Source organism: Lissotriton vulgaris, chromosome 8 (genome assembly GCF_964263255.1).
Source record: "Lissotriton vulgaris chromosome 8, aLisVul1.2, whole genome shotgun sequence".
Lineage (NCBI taxonomy): Eukaryota > Metazoa > Chordata > Amphibia > Caudata > Salamandridae > Lissotriton > Lissotriton vulgaris.
Window position 1 is genome coordinate 1,144,151,023 of NC_141696.1, and position 17,065 is coordinate 1,144,168,087.

At 44.8% G+C, this 17,065-nt stretch overlaps 1 protein-coding gene across 1 annotated transcript in view; it reads left to right on the forward strand.

The window, feature by feature from the left end:
- Positions 1-17,065, forward strand: part of LCP1 (lymphocyte cytosolic protein 1) — a 203,954-nt gene that overhangs the window by 173,447 nt on the left and 13,442 nt on the right. The window contains exons 13-14 of the mRNA XM_086935004.1: positions 14,123-14,256; positions 16,296-16,419. Coding sequence (XP_086791130.1) covers positions 14,123-14,256; positions 16,296-16,419 — 258 coding nt within the window. The remainder of the gene's footprint in view (positions 1-14,122; positions 14,257-16,295; positions 16,420-17,065) is intronic.

The following is a 17,065-nucleotide window of genomic DNA, read 5'->3' on the forward strand; positions in this document are numbered from 1 at the left end:
ACATAAGGCAGGACCGCACTGCACACAAAGGCAACACGTGAACAGGAACGCCACAACAACTCCGATGATCAGCAGAATCTTCCAACCCCAAGTCGACATCAGGCCCCAAAACCACCCAAGTAGCGTCCAATCCCCTACATCCACGTGTATGGATTCGGAGATCTTATGCAACTTCGAGATGGCTTGATAGACAGTCGGAGCGTTATCAGGAATGAAAATACAGCAGCTCGAATGGATCACCTTACATACCCCACCTCGATCTGCTAAGATCACGTCTAAAACCATACGGTTTTGTAACGTCATAAGTCTATCCGCCTGAAGTTCAGTGGTAATATTACCAAGGGCACTGGCAGTAATATTAGCGGTCGATTCTACCACTCGAGTCAACTGTCTCAGGTTCCTACTATTAACCATAGGTCCCCAAAACGGGAGGAAACCCTTGAAAAAGTCTCCTGCCTCTTGACCGGCAGTATCCTCTTCGCTAATTACGCCTCTCACAACTCTAGTCTTGTGATAATCTGCATCTACAGTGAACGTCGGAGGCAACAAGTTTGCGATGAAGCATGAGCCCATAAAGTCAGAGGGCAACCATGCATATGCACGATCATGACAGATAAAGTATGTACCCTTGGCGGCCAGGAACACAGGGGACGAGACCATCGGCAGAATGTAATTTTCAGTGCAAGCACTCTCTCCAAGTCGGGCTTTCGATCTTCGGCCACGACCTATGAGACAAAAATTACCAATGTGGGGTACGACCCATATCGGAGGCGAGCTTTTAAGCTGCTTTTCACTAGTGAACACACTATATTCGCCTCTACTTAGGACCCTATATGCTTGTACCTCTTCTTCGGGAATAAGCGAGGATCATAGATATCGCTATCTAAATCCTCTATTGCTATAGACAAAGGTTTTTGATACGAGGTAGGACCAGAGTAGGGAGAACGTGGTTCTCGAATGGGGTGGAAACCCAGTGCGCTTCGAAACATTGTCTGAAATGCTCGAGCAGACCCTTGGGAACTATACGGTAACACCAGATATGGAATTCCCTTATCCGTAGTATGTGGCATCAACCCACACACCCAACAATTAGTAGTGTTAACCAATAACTGATCCTGATGGAGGAGCTGAATAAAGGAATTATTGCGGAATTCTGCACGTCTAGCCTGCTCGTGTTCAGGTAAGATATGAAAAGAATGAGGAGAAGCAGTGGAGGTAAGTTTAGGGTCAGGGGTAGGAGTAGGTGTAGCAGAAGATAAGAAGTAAGACATCGTGTAATACACCCCACCCGCCAATAATGCAGAAACAGTCAAAAACAATACGAATATTTGGAATATAAAACATTTGGTACGACTGAGTTGCTGCAGCTTGAATCTATGAGCCTGAGCTCCTTCCAAATCCTTCAGCTTCGAGAATGCCATTCCCTATGACCGTCCGCAACGTTTCTTGACGCACTTCGTTCTGTGTAGCAATAGTCAATCCCTAGGAGTTCCCAGGAACCGACGGTCTTTAACCTAGCGTCAAGACCTACTAACCAGAAGGAAGTACGCGCGCGGCCCTACGGCCTTTATTTCACAAGTGTATATGCAAAAACAATGTTTCTCAGCTGTGGAAGCAAAAAGTGTAAGGAACGAAGCTCAATGAATATGTACAAGATAATTACAATGGTACGAATGTTCAAACTGATCGTGGAAAACGGAATAATGCAATCATCAAGGGACAGAACAGGATCTTTTATTAGTCTCTGGTGCTAGATCGCAAAAAGTATCGGGTTTTCCCAGGACGTGTCTGTTCGTCAAACAAAGGATCCGTTGAAGGGACAGCGTCCTGTTGATCAGCTGAATGTTTTGGTCTTGAGTCTTTTGCTGACAAATGTTCAACAGTGTCCTTCTGCTGCACTGAGGATTCTCCGACAGGTTGTGCGTCGCTGAAAGGTACAAACGCCGGCAAACCTTCGGTTTCGGTTGATGCAATGCCTTTCCTCACCCACGAGTCTGCTGGCAACGGGATAGGGACTTTCTTCGTGTGGGTGGCGTGCACCCAATTCTTCCGCCCCTCAAGACGAACTGCAGTTCTCGTGGCAAGGAGGACCTGGTAGGGTCCAGTAAACCTCGGGTCCAAGTTGGTCTTGCGCGAAAAGTTCCGCGTCACCACCCAATCTCCGGGCTGGAGCTGGTGGCCTGGACCCTCCGTCTGCGTCGGCAATGCTTCGTGAACCTGTTGGTGAATTAACCTCAGTTTAGCAGTCAAGTCATGAAGATAATCGATCAACATTGGATACTCAAGATCACGAAAAATACCTGGCCTAGGAACCCCCCAAACATTCGCAGGACGACCGAACACTATTTCATAGGGACTAAGCCCTACTCGGGAGTGTACAGTCGCCCTAGTTGACAGTAATGCTAAGGGTAAAGCGTCAGGCCACGAAAGACCAGTCGTAGCCTGAATCTTTGCTAGTTTTAGTTTAAGGGTGCCGTTATACCCTTCAACCAAACCAGCTGACTGGGGATGGTTGGCACTATGGAATTTCTGATTAATTCCAAGGCCCTTGCATACACTCTTCATCACACTCCCCACAAACTCACTTCCGTTATCTGACCACACAATTCTAGGCATTCCGTACCGAGGAAAGTATTCCTTCAGTAGGATTTTCGCAGTAGACAAAGCAGTATTGTCTTTGAGAGGATAGGCCTCGATCCATCGGGAGAATGCGCAAACCACAACTAAAACGTATTTCAGGTTATTGCATCTCTCCATATGGATGAAGTCCAATTGAATCACCTCAAAGGGACATGAAGGGGGAGCAAAACTGCCAGGAGGAGTTGGGGTTCCCTTGCCAGGATTGTACATCATACACACCATACAGTTCTTAACCAAGCGTTCAGCACATTTCGTAATACCATCATTCTTCCACACAGGGGACAACAACTTGCAAATACCTTTTGCGCTAATATGTGCTAACCCATGCGCCATTGTCACAACGGCCAGCACATACGCATCGGGTAACATCCATCTTTTCTGATCCGACAAATCAATCCAACAACCATTCGCATCCAACTTTCCCGTACTTTCTTTCCACTTCGTCTTTTCAGTGTCGGTGGCCTCATTCTGAATTGCTTTCACACTCTCGATAGTGTCCTCACACATACTCGATTCTGTAGGCCACCTAACCGAACTCGTCACATACATTCGAGTGCTAAGGTTCCGGGCAGTCTCCTTAGCAGTCTCATCCGCAAACGCATTACCTCGACCAACATCATCCGTCACCTTACGATGCGCACTACATTTGACAATCGCAACTTGCTTAGGCAACGTTAGTGCATCCAAAAGATCATTCACAAGCTGGCCATGCTGAATCTTCGTACCATGCGATGTTAGAAAACCTCTCTCTCTCCACAAACGTCCAAAACTATGGGCGACGCCAAATGCATATTGGCTGTCGGTAAACACATTCACACGTTTCCCTTTCGCTAACACACACGCTCTAGTGAGAGCGATCAGCTCTGCAGCCTGGGCAGAATTCTGATTTAATCTTGCAGTCTCAACAACAGTATTCAACGTTACAACAGCATAAGCAGTAGTCACATCACCATTCGGCAACTTGAAACATGAACCATCCACATACAGTGTACCATCTGGTTCTTCCAATGGGGTGTTTTTAAGGTCCACTCGACCTTTTGTTTCCTCCTCTGTCCTCAAATAACAATCGTGTTCTGTTATTTCATCTGACTCTGAGCTAATTGGTAACAAAGTTGCCGGGTTCAGAACATTACAACGTTTTATTTGAATGTGGCTTGCCAACAGCGTCAACTCGTAACCAGACAACCTCGCACTCGTCAAGTGCTGAGTTTTCGTACGATTCAAAAGAGTATCGACTGCATGCGGAACCATCACCGTAAGCATATTATCCATGACCAATCCTGCTGATTGTCGGATGGAGACCGCGGCTGCCGCTGTTGCTCTCAAACAACTCGGCAATGCTCTAGCTACCGGGTCCAAGGTCGAGGAAAAATATGCACATGGACGTTGCTTACCACCAAAAGGTTGCGTTAAGACACTCAACGCACAACCTTCTCTCTCGTGAACATATAATGTAAACGGCTTGCTATAGTCAGGAGTACCTAACACAGGAGCCGAACACAATGAATCACGTAATTCAGAAAAACTTTTCTGACATTCTTCCGTCCATGGTAAAGGAGTCGAAACATCCTTGCACGTAAGAGCCACTAATGGTTTCGCTAGCAATGAAAAATTTGGAATCCATTGCCTGCAGTACGACGTGATACCTAAAAAGGCACGCACATCTCTTTGGGTTGTTGGCACAGCCATTCGTGCAATCGCTGCAATTCTCTCTGGGGTCAACCGCCTTCCCTCCTTTGACAATAAGTGACCTAGATAGGTTACTTCTTGACAACAATATTGGAGTTTAGAAGGTGACACCTTGTGATTTAACTCGCAGAGATGTTGCAGCAACGATACCGTAGCAATTTTGCAAATGTCCTGAGTATCTGCAGCTACCAATAGGTCATCGACGTATTGGATTAAGGCCGCACCGGCCGGCAACCTAAACGCATCCAGTTGACCCTTCAAGGCTTGACTGTAAATCGATGGACTTTCACAGTAGCCCTGAGGAGCGCGTTTGAACCGGAAGCTGCGCCCACCAAGAGAGAAACCGAAAAGGTCTCTGCTCTCTTCTGCAATCGGGATGCTGAAGAACGCATTCTTCAAGTCAATCACCGAAAACCACGATGCAGAAGCTGGAATCAGAGTCAGTAGCGCCGTGATGTCAGGCACAACGGGGAACTGAGGAATCACAATTTTATTCACTTCCCGTAAATCGATAACAAAACGATAAACAGGTGGTTTCGAAGGATCAGTACGTTTTAGAATGGGCAGTACAGGACTATTGCACACGTTTCCCTGTGTTTCCTCAATAACGTCTTTCTCGATCAAATCATAGATGATCGCTAACAGTGCTCGTTCACCATCAAGAGAGATACGATATTGGGGAATACGTGGCAACCGCACATTAGATTTCAACTGAACAACATAAGGTGAGATATCAAGTAGGCCCACATCGTTGGGACCTGTTGCCCACAAAGACACAGGAAGAGAACTCAATTCCGGTGGAAGCTTATCGAGAGACAAGTACATGGGAGAGACAACCCTCTCTCCCAACGTAAGCTTTACACCCGCAGGAGAACAATACAAAGTTGCATACAAACGTTTAAGCAAATCCAGGCCCAAAAGATTTTCACCACAACCCGTGGTTAAAATCAACGGAGCTTCTAGCTCACGAGGCCCAATTTTAAGGGGCAAAGGGCGCAAAACTGGATTGCTAACGGGGGCGCCAGAGAATCCAACGGAAACATTTGTTAAGCCAGACAAAGGTGCGCCAGGGAGTTTCGAATGCTTAATGGAACTTTTCGCTGCACCAGTGTCCAACAGAAAAGGCTCAACGACGCCCGATGTAGCAACTGCGACGTAAGGCCCTCTCTGATCAACCGGAACTGATACCACTCCCTCTCCTTGTCTATGGCTGTCCTAGTAATTACCGTCGTCAGTTCCCTGATCGACGTAATAATCGTCTACATTGTACTGCGCAGATCGTCCTTGCGACGATCCACGTTGATCAAAACAATTATCGGAATTTGATGAATTATCTGAACGATCATTCTGAGCACCACGACCTCTACCACGTGGTGCCTGCTGCGAACCACCACAACCTCCTCTAGATGAGTTACCACTATTACGTTCGTTTAGAACAGGACAATTGAATTTGATATGACCCTCCTGTCTACAATAGGCACATTCATTGTACCCCAACGATGATCTTTGGGAAGAGGAGTCATTACGAGATTGTGATCTATTCGATTGCGGCTGCGATCTGTTTTGTTGCGAAGTACTCTGATTCGAACGTGGAGGATACGCTTGCTGAAGCAGCACTTTAGTTTTAAGCTCTTTCGTCTTTTTATCGGCACGGTCGCTTTCCTCCTTCTCTCTATTCTCGTAATATTGTGCCGTAGCCAATATCTGAGCTGAAGTAGAAACGGCCCACGCACTTTCCGAATTCTTTAATTTATTGCTCAAATCGGGCAATAAGTTCGAAACAAATTTATCCACAAACAACCTTTGACCACCCTCAGTGCTCATATCCTGACCACTATGGTCGATGAATGCCTCCTCGAACCTCGTAAAGAAGTCGGAGACACTTTCGTCCTTCTTCTGCTTACAAGCTGACAATTTGTCCCAATTTACCCTCATAGCTGGCATAAGAGTTTTCATTAACGTGATTATTCTTTGAGGAAGATCAGCAATCAGCTGCTCGGGTTTAGCACCACCAACTTGTCGAGCATCCGCCGCTACAATGGCAGCCCAAGCACCACCTAATTCATTCGGATGGTTTTCCTGACGAATCTTAGCCCATACCGGTTGCGGTACAACATTGCCAAACAGCATGTCAATGTCGGCAAGATTCATTACCGTAGCATCTACGAGCTGCGATAATTCTTTGTAATACCCTGCAGGATTCTTGCGAGGGTCAGGCAAAGATTGCTTCACCTGTAACACTTCTGATCTTTTCCATGGGAGATGTATCCATACTCTCTGGAAGAATGGCGGGATCGGGGGGTTTGCCCCAGGATTACCTGGCATCCACACTGGTGGAACTTCCCGCATAGGAAACTGACCAGACTCATCTGGCTGTCTTTCAATATCCTCAACAAACAAGGCTTGAGGTATAGGAGTGGGACGAAAAGATAGCAACCGTTCAACAGCACGTCGAACATTGGTATCCACTATCAGTCCAGCCGAGAACTGAAGCTGTAGATCAGACAAAGCGGTCAGCACCTCGTCAGGTGCGTCGGCCGATATCTGATCGCGAAGGACCTTACACATTTCCTCGAACACAAATCTCTGGGTTGGAATATTGAATTGACAAAACGTGTCGAGCACAACACGTGGTGGATTTCTAAGGGGGTGCGTCATCCAACCCATCGCCATATTATATAGCGAAGCACGTTCCCTATTACCAGGAAGCTGACTACGTCTCTGAGGACCATCTGAACCAGCGGACCCAAGAACAGGTCCGAGCGAGTGAAAGAAGCTAGCCGCAAGAGGAGAGTTACGACTACGAGTAGAGGGAGAAGTATAGGACACAGGACTAACAAGTGAAGGAGTAGAGACAGAAACAACAGCAGGGGTTAACAGAGCAGGAGCAGTAGCGTGAGCAGGAGTATGTGGAAGCGGAGGAGCAGTAGGAATAGCAACAGACGAAGGAGCAGGAACAGTCTGAAGAACGGGTGCAGGTTGAGGAACAGGCAAAGGAAGAATAGGTGCAGGAACAGGTACAGGGGGAATCACAGGGGCTGTGGTACCCTGTACGTACGGAGGTGGCGATTTCATAAGATAGGACATTAAAGGATCCTCAACTGACTCATCCTTCTTTTCCGACTCCGTAGGCAAAGCAGGATAGCACTTATCTATAGTCATACGCTGTAATCTGTCAAACACTTCCTTTTCCTTAACCTCCTTATCATGCTGAAATTGCTCTGCTTTCTTTACAATGGTACCAGCACTATCTCTCTGATTTCGCTTAGTCTGTCTGATTTCTTTCTGTCGGGCTTCTTTACGCCACAACCGAAAGGCATCAAACATGGCCGGCCTTGACTTTTTCGCGAACAATTTAACCTCTAGATTATCTAAGATCGGGGCCTCAAAGCTACCATGTGGTGGCCAGCGAAGGTCACCATCTTTTTTCGTGTATTTGATCCAGTATTCATTAAAAGTAATCGGGCCTAGCCCATGTTTACTGTACAGTTCATAAGTCGGAGTTCCAACCGGAGGTATCGGACACGAGTCCTCCAGTCGGGAATCCACACCACAAGGTCTGAAACAACTAAACAAAGTACTACGACCAGGCATCTTGCACACTAGCCGAGTTTCACAAACTTCAAGGGTTACGGGATTTACCAAGTCCCAGCAAAGAACAAAAACCCTCGGTTTTTGGCGGCTGCAGTCGTCAAATAACACAACAAAGTACGCTAGCAAAGTGTCACCGACAAAAACACTCACACAGCGTCAACAACAAAAACACTCGCTAAAGTGTCAACAACCAAGAACTCTGGGAGCGACCCACAAATACTTAACTCAAAGATCGATGGCGTCTCCAGGAAGGCCCGTCAATCGTCTCGCTATACCAAGGTCTACGCCAGGCGCCAAAACAGGTCTACAGTCAGGGCAGCAGTCCGTCGCAGCCGTCAGGAGGCGGGAATCTTCGCGGGAAAAGTCTTCGGGCCACTTGTTTCGACAACAGGATCGATGAAGCGGAGTGCACCTTCCCTCAGAGATTTCACACGAAGTTCCTCACGATCGTCGGGCTTGGACCGGTACCACTGATGCAGCCCCACGTTGGGCGCCAACTGAAGGACTGGGTTCTTTAAGACCCAGCGGTGCCAGGGCACAACACCTGAAACCTTCGTGGGTAACCTGCTCCGGCGTACGAATGACAGAGACACGGGACACTTCCTTCGGCGTCAAAGATTCAAGGTTTATTTACTGCAGGGAACACAGAAGTCACGACAAGTACAACACGTGCAACTTGGGGAGACTGCTTCAAATTGGTTCTGTGGATCGCTCCTTTTATACAGTTTTTACCCATAGGACAACATGGTACACAAAGGTTTACAACCCGGTTCCCACCATTATCCCCCAGAGGGGTCGCTTTGGTCACTTTGATACACATAAGGTCCGGAACATAAGTGCGGAAACATTTGGCGGTTCCCAACTGTAAAAACCCATCTTCCCAACATTAGCGCATTCCAATCGGCAGTAAAACAGATCGAAATAGGAACAAAGACAGGTGCAGAGGAAGACGGAGACAGTGGGGAGATCGGAAAGGGTGTAAAAGGGGAGGTATCGGGAAACACGAGCTACAGGCATCAAAGGGACGTGCCTAATGAGATGCACGGCTGAGACAATAAACCGGCACGGCGAGATGAGCCTCGAGCGGGGCCATCTGCCTTACAGTATCATCCCCCTCATCATAAAGACACTTACAAAGGACATGTGTCTTCCGCAAATATCTTGGGAGTCCCAGGGTCGCGAAGCGGACAGCGTCCGTTCGCTGGCTACTTGAGGGCAAGAGACAAAATGGATGCCGTATCTAAGATGGAACCCGTGGGTACAGGTGAAAAACCCACGTAGCAAACGAACGGTTTAAGTTAGCACAGCGAAACTGCGCACACTTACTAAACTCGTCATTTGCGGTTCATAGATACCAGACTCGACCATATTCGTGCGAGTCGAAAAACATCACTTACAATTGTCACGGAACCTCAAGGTACAGGTCTTTTTGTCTGCTAAACGTTTAGCAGATAAAAAGTCATGTACCTAAGCCCTGAAGTCATATCAAATAGCTATAAGGCAAGCTTCGAGATACCATTGGAATAAGCTGCTTTGGAACATCGTTAATTATGCTGATGCGATCTTAAACCTGATTTTGATTAATGCTCTTTTTAAATACTGTTTCTGTTCAATGACCAGAATACTTAATCATTTCAGCATTGTACAAAGAAAGATTTTCCATGACCACCCAATCCTTGCTCAAGCTTTTGCTTTACTGCAGGAAGCGTAGCTTTTGACATGGAAGCAGAACCTGCATGTCAAGTGCAAAGCCATGTTGAGGTCTGATTTTTGACAGTGTAGCTGTTAAACAGATACATTGTTTTGTAATGCATTGTATTCTAGTGCATCTAGTGTTTCCATGTCGTGCATGATGGCCATTGAGGTGTGGTTATCATGTTACGGGGCACAGTCCTTAGCAGTATGATGGATATGAGAGTGTGAGTGAGAGGCATGCAGTTTATGGTTTTCAGTAAGCTGGCAACTTTGTGCAGCTCCCTTTAAGGTATTTAGTATGATCATAGCCCGCTTCGCTGGTTACTATACTGGGATGCCTATTCTGAAATAATGTATTTAAAATGTACGGTGCTGAGCAGGCATAGGTAGGAGGCAGAAATGGTGGAAAATTCTGCTTGAAAAGACCTAATTATAACAACAGCAGTCCGATTGACCGTCGTAGCCACGATGGCGGTACGGGCACCGCCACATCAGCAGTCTGACCGCCTTATTACAAGTTGAGTGGTCAGACAGCCGCAACCGCCAATTGCAGCGGTCTTGAGGTCGTAATATGTTTGACGGTGCCCCTGTGGCTCCGGCAAACATATTACAAGTTTGCTCTCCCCCGCACATTTGATGGCAGTGAGCCTGCCATGAAAACTGTGGTGGAGAGGATATAAAGGGGACCCTATGTGGCCCCCTGTTGCCTCAGGGTCATAGGGTGCCTGCCTGGGGGCACATGTTGTACCCCCCGTATGCAGTCAACCCCTTTCCTGTACGGCATGGACTTTGCAGTCCATGCTGTGCAGTAACAGACTTTAGTGTTCCCATTGCGGTGCCTTTTAACCCCTTAATTGCTGCCGTCGGCCAATGGCCGACGGCAGCACTACCTGCCCAGTGCTGCCATCAGCCATTGGCCGACGGCGCCCCACCCGCGCACGAAAACGCCCGTACCGCGGCGGAATTACCGCTGCGGTTAACGGGTTAAATAGGCACCTTTGTGGGAATGCCAAAGGACTGCCTCCAGACCACGAGATTAATCTTGCGGGTGGCCGGCAGTCGAGTTTGGCTAGCCTGGACCGCGGCACTGGTATGGAGGTTTCCTCCAGGACCGCCAAACTCGTAATCAGGCCCTTCGTTGATATAATTTCATATCTAATTGTCATTGTGAGATGTCAGGAAGCAGTCATCCCATGTGGCTTGTCTCGACCTGCACGGTGGAATAAATTAAAAGTCCTCACTTGGACACTGGCATGTGACAGATCTCTTTGGTATTCAATGACAATTCAGTTGGGGAGGGGTGGATTATTTCTGTGGATTGGTACACTACTGTGTGATTGACATGATCCAGTGCAGTTTTGTCTTACAAGAGTGTAAGAATGTCAAGCTGCATAAGGGAATTACTATGCAGTCTGTATGAACAACAATGGACTACCCGACTGCTGAGTGTTATGGTATTAGTATCAGTGTGTGCCAGGAGGTTTATATTATACAGTGCTTTGTATTGTAATTGCAATTATATAGCACTTACTATCCTTGACAAGGCATAAAACACTTTATACAGGGCAGCACCCTCCTCCCGAACCCCAATTTAGTGTTTTTCTTTTTTTTGTGGTTATTTTTGTTATCAAGATTATCCCATTCCATATATATACAGTGGCTGTGTGGAAGATTAGATTAATAGGAGGTAGGTGTGATCTTTAGTGGGAGAGGGAGTATGTGAATTCATACAAATCGTTGGCAGTATTTGTAGATGAACAAGTTATTAGGTATTGCTAGGTTGCATAGTGTGACTTTTAAAGGATAGGTTTTGGATTTGCTAATCTCCTAGCAATCTAACTCAGCATTTCATTTACGTGAGATTTATAACGTGTGCTATTAAATTGGGCTGTGATATGACAGCCATTTTAAATGTCAGTCAGCATCGAACAGGGAACCAGTAACAAGAATTCCTGAGGGGCCATAGAAGAATTTGAGGTTCAATTAAGTGCAAAAAAGGACAGACAGTAGGATTTATTAGGCATTGAATTTCAAATTACGTTGCAGTGAGATTATGTGTTCTGCTCTGTGTAGAATTTCTTAGGCCCCGCCCTGACCACTTGCCACTCGCTCAACTCTCTTATAAAGCAATCTTTAAATCCCACAATGCTGTGACCAATTGAACTAGATTAACATGCCAACAAGGAAAATCGATGTAAACAATTATAGTAAATTTTAACAAATAAAATATCAGAAGCCAGGTTAGTCCCACTGAAAAGTTACCTTCCTAGTCCAGCGCAAAGGGTTTTGTTAGAGGTGTAGGAGGCTGTGAGGACAAGTCTGAGCATTGCAGATGGTCGTCACTATAGTGCTTAGAGTAGGCAGAGTGTTGTGTATGGACAGGACATCTCTGTGGCACAAAGAGCCAGTCAAACATTGCAGACTGTCGTTGTTGTAGCTTTGTGGCAGCAGTCATTGCTGGATGTTGTTATTCTAGCGCAAAGTATGGGTCTCATGTTGCCGGACGCTGTGGAAAGAACTTCGCATTGGCGATCGTCGCAGACAGTAGAGCCTGGGTACGGACAGGCCCGTTTGCAGTCGAGAGGAGCCCAAACTGCAGGGTTTTCACCTTTCGTTTTGAGAAGCTTCCACTCATGCTAGCCAAGGGTCCAGGGTCTGGGGTCATCTCCTACCGATCAGGGCTCTCTCCAGCAAAGAGCAGTCGCAGGATTTAGACAGGTCCATATACAGGTCCAAGCATGTCCAGTTGCAGCAGGTCAGCTGAGCAGTTGCAGGGATGCCTCTGAAACTTGTTGCGTCACTGTAGCTCACACAGGACGTCAGCCAACTGACACTTGGAGTCAATTCAATTCAATTCAATTCTTTATTCGATCTTTCAAAGACAGAGCATAAAAGGTACACATAGTGACAAACAACATTATAATAAAAACTCATTAAAGGAATTACAGTCACATATTCCATTTAAAATAAGTAAAACCGCAGGCAAAGAGAATAATTTGACCGTAGCTAAAGTGGCAGTGCAACTAGACTAAATCCAGAGTTAGCAGCCAGTATTATACATAGGCATTGCTATTAAATATTAAAATCAGTCTTATAAAAAGTAATACAATTAGCAGCAACAATAGGCATGTAAGCAGCAATACATGAACAATGAATACAGGGGCTACCAAAAATGTTTTGGTATAAAAACAACATGCTCCTTCTCTTGTCTAAAGTGCACTTCAAAAAGCTTGTGAAAGAAAAGCAAACATCACAGTCATTAAGTTGCAAAAGATAATACAAAGCCGCTTTGCACTTAGAAAATTTGTTTCTGCGGCAGAGCGGTAGCAAAAATTTCCTAGTAGATGGAAGATAAAATTGACAAAATGTAAAATTTAGCTCGAATGTTCATCACAAGGGCAGGTGGTAATAGTTTCGGGAGAATACTGGCCCAAAGGGAAACATATCATCCTTGGAGTCACTCTGGGTAACTTGGGATGAAATCAAGCAGGTCCAATCTTCCTTCCCAGACAGCAAGGTGGTCTTTCACACAGCATGACAGTCCTCTGGCATCAGGGCAGTCCTTCTTCTTAATCTTCCACGGATCCAGGAGTGTTCTGAAGAGGGGCTTTGGAGGTCTAATATTTATACTTAGTGCCAGCCTTTGTGTGGAGGGGACTCTCTGTCCTACCCCAACATATGGTACTAGAAAGTTCTTCCCCTTCCCCTGTTAAGGCTTCAAACTGTCTGAGGGCAGGTCTGGTGTTACTTTCCATTGTGTGTGCAGGAATCAAAGCCTTTTGAAATGTAGCCTTAAGGCCAATAGGAATCAATGGCAATTACCGAATCGGTAAATACCGATTCAGTAAAATTACCGAATAGTCAAGGGTGGCAGGGTGGCAGGGTGGCACTTTGACACCCTGTTGCACCCCTGATCAGTGCTTGTGTGCTATGTGACACACATACATGCCCTTAGGGCATGCATGTGTGCCACATGGCACAGGTGTACATGCCCAGATTTGCATATACACAGGTATTCGTTATTTACCACCAACTAATAGTTGGTGGTAAATAACGAATCCTTAAGGCCCTGTGGCGCTGTTTACAGTGCCACCTACATCTCAAATTACAGATTCGGTAAATTACCGAATCTGTAAATTTACCGAATCTGTAATTTTTAAGGCCCCTACATCTCAAACTCCGAATACAGGTCGGTAACGGCCGAAAATCGGCCGTTACCGACCGGTATTTGGCCACCTACATATGGCCCTAAATGGCATGGTGTGCTAATTGTTGTTGTTGGCAATGGAAAAGTCAAGTTTTTTAAAAAAAATGTTAGTATGCTTTCTAGAACAATAATGCACTTTAGAAGGAGTTTGAAGAACATCAAGTGATAAAGCCAGATTCCAGATCGTTTGGATTGACCTTGCCTCTGTGTCTGTGTCATAGGTTTTATTCTGCTGTGAGGAACGTGTTCACAGAGCTATAGTCTTGACTTTACTTACTGTTTTTTTCCTAATAACAGCTTGAAAACTGCAATTATGCTGTGGCACTGGGAAAAAAGGAAGCCAAATTTTCATTGGTTGGAATTGCAGGGCAGGATCTCAATGCAGGAAACCGCACGCTAACACTCGCCTTGCTTTGGCAGTTAATGAGAAGGTAAGTCAATGTATGGACATTATGTAAGATCAAGTAAACATATCAGCACTGACTGTATTGCTGAGGAGATGAACTTCTTAGAAGCTCACAAAGTAAGCATTTAATCAGAGCAGATAAAGCTGTACTTCCTTTGGTAATCATAACTACGTGAATCATACCACCACTACTTCAATTGCTTCCTAATGTCAAGAAGACCACATAACCTAATGTTATGCATCCCCCTTCCCAGTCTAATCAAGATTGTGGGGTATGGAGGATGGGTTATGTTTCCACAAAATAGCATGGTTGTGTTGTTTCTGTGTCCAATACTTTGCTTAGCAATGGTAGGATATAAATGCGATGACTACTAGATTTTTATGGTCGCTGTTGGTTTCTTTAGTAGTGGTGGCATATTTGAATACTGTTTGGACGTGGCTGTGTTTAATTGATGCCTTCAGAAAATCAATGATGCTGAATGAAAGATTGGCCATTCATTCTTCATTGAAGGCAAAGGGGTTAGCTTGTACATTGAGTGCCTTGAATCTTTTGTGATAACCTGAAGGAATTCTTGTTGGATCAGGGGTGTGAAAGACTTCATAGAGGCACTGAGCTTATTAGAATTGGTCAAAGTGAAAGGGGAACTATTAGAACTACTGTTACAACTAAGCAATGTCTTCCAAGATTGCTCAATCTTTGGCTTTTCTATTGACACTAAGAGCATAAATTCGGGTGCGCTTTAGCGAACTGGACATGTTCCATGGAGCACAGGACTGAGAAACAATTCCTTTTACATGGAACACTTGAAATACGAAGATTATGTCATCTACTTTCAACCTATACCAGATGTAAACTAACAACTCCAAAGTGTAAAACTCGTAGACTGGGACAACAGATCACCCTTTTCAATCTACTCTTCTATATCACCTTTCCTCACTACCTCTCCCATTCCTCTATGTCAAGCTATATTTATGATTGAAGTTCTCATAAGAACCTTTGAGGGTTAGTATTATATACTGTAAATCCATGCCAATTACTGGTCCTCCTACAGTCACCCATAATCTTGCATTAGTTATCCCATAATACAATCAACGTCAGGGACTCTGTGCTTCCAATTCTTACCAGTTCAAGTTTTTCCATGGTTGTATTTCATGATAATCTGTTGGTAAGGTTAACACACTTATCATGCAAATATGCATCCTGGTTTTTCTGAAGCTTACTATAGAAAACGGTACAGGGTAAAGTCGTCTACAAGGGATTTGTTTGACCACTATCATTCACATTACTTGTTGAAACCTTAATCAGTGAGATTGTCGTACAAGAACTATCTCGCCTGAGTCCACAGAACAACACTTATGAATCTCTTAAAGCAAAAGTAACACACGGGAGAACCTATTTATATGAAAAATATATATTCTGTATTTAATTGCTGGATTAAAAATTAATTGAAGGGGATACATAATATTTTAAATCTAATGCAAAATGTCATGAAAGAATGTATAAATTAATTCAACAAAACAATTCATAACAAAACAACCACTCCTATTGATCAGGTGAAAGCAACTAAAAAGCATAGCTCATTATTCCTCTTCCAGACATGAATTTCTTAGGAGATGGTATGCAGGTCGACGTTTCAGTCTTTGTAGCTGTAGTCTCTAAGACCATCATCAGGAAATATGTTTTATTGCAAAAATGGTGCCCCTTACAGGGTTATTGGGGTGAGCGAATCTACAGGGTTGTGAAGGAAGAATTGTCTCAAAATCTCTTCTTGGCTTGGAACTGATCTCAACCAATAAGACCTCAATATCCGAACAGCAGTTCCTGGATAGAGTCCAGAAAAATGAAGGACGTGTCTTCAAAGCACCCTTGTTCAAGACGCAACCAACCAACTCGGACAATAACGGTCCGTGGAATGGAGCATATGATTTACAATCAATTACTATAGAAAACAGCACATTTGTATAATGTTGCTTAACAGTGTAATTTGGCTGCTAATTCTGAACTGTTTCTCAACCGCATTTGAATGTCGATGAAGCATCAGTCAACTTTATACTTCTTTTTAGGTACACACTGAATATCCTTGAAGACATTGGAGGTGGCCAGAAAGTCAATGATGAGATCATTGTCAACTGGGTAAATGAAACCCTGAGAGAAGCTCAGAAAAGCTCAACTATTTCTAGTTTCAAGGTATGAACTGCTGCTATTTGGCTTACCATAAGACACTAGTTAAAATATAGATTGCATTTTAAGTTGTTTGTAAACTGTTCTCCCTTAGGAGACACAGTATATATTCAAGCATTTTTCAAGAATTAGTCTCAGGAATCTTCAGCCTTTTAACAGGGCTGTACCAGAAATTCATCCCTGGACAACATAGAAGAGCAAGTGCCAAATTGAACCAAGAAAGCCTAACTAGCAGGTGTAATTTTGAGTTGTGTATTGAGCAGGTCACTATAAATATGAAACACAGGATCCTGCAGCACTGTAGTTTGTTTACTGGATCCCACACCATTTCTTGCCCCATAGATTACAAGAATGAGACAAATAAAGACAGTTGATAGAGTTTCAGTATTGGTGTTATGGAATGGTAAATTTTGGGAGAACTGTGTGGGTGAAAGAGGTGGTTGTGAGAAACTAGAGTGCTTACTGAAGCTGAATGTAAGGGTTAGGGTAGAGAAGGCATGATTGAAGCAGCATGATTACCTTACTTAGAGGTGAAGAAAAGTGATCTGATTAGCCCCATTAATGGAAAGGTTCTCAACTGATGCAGTTAAAGCACTGTGACATTTACGCCTGCCAGCCTTGTCCCAGCTGCTTAGAATGTTATTGGTTTGCT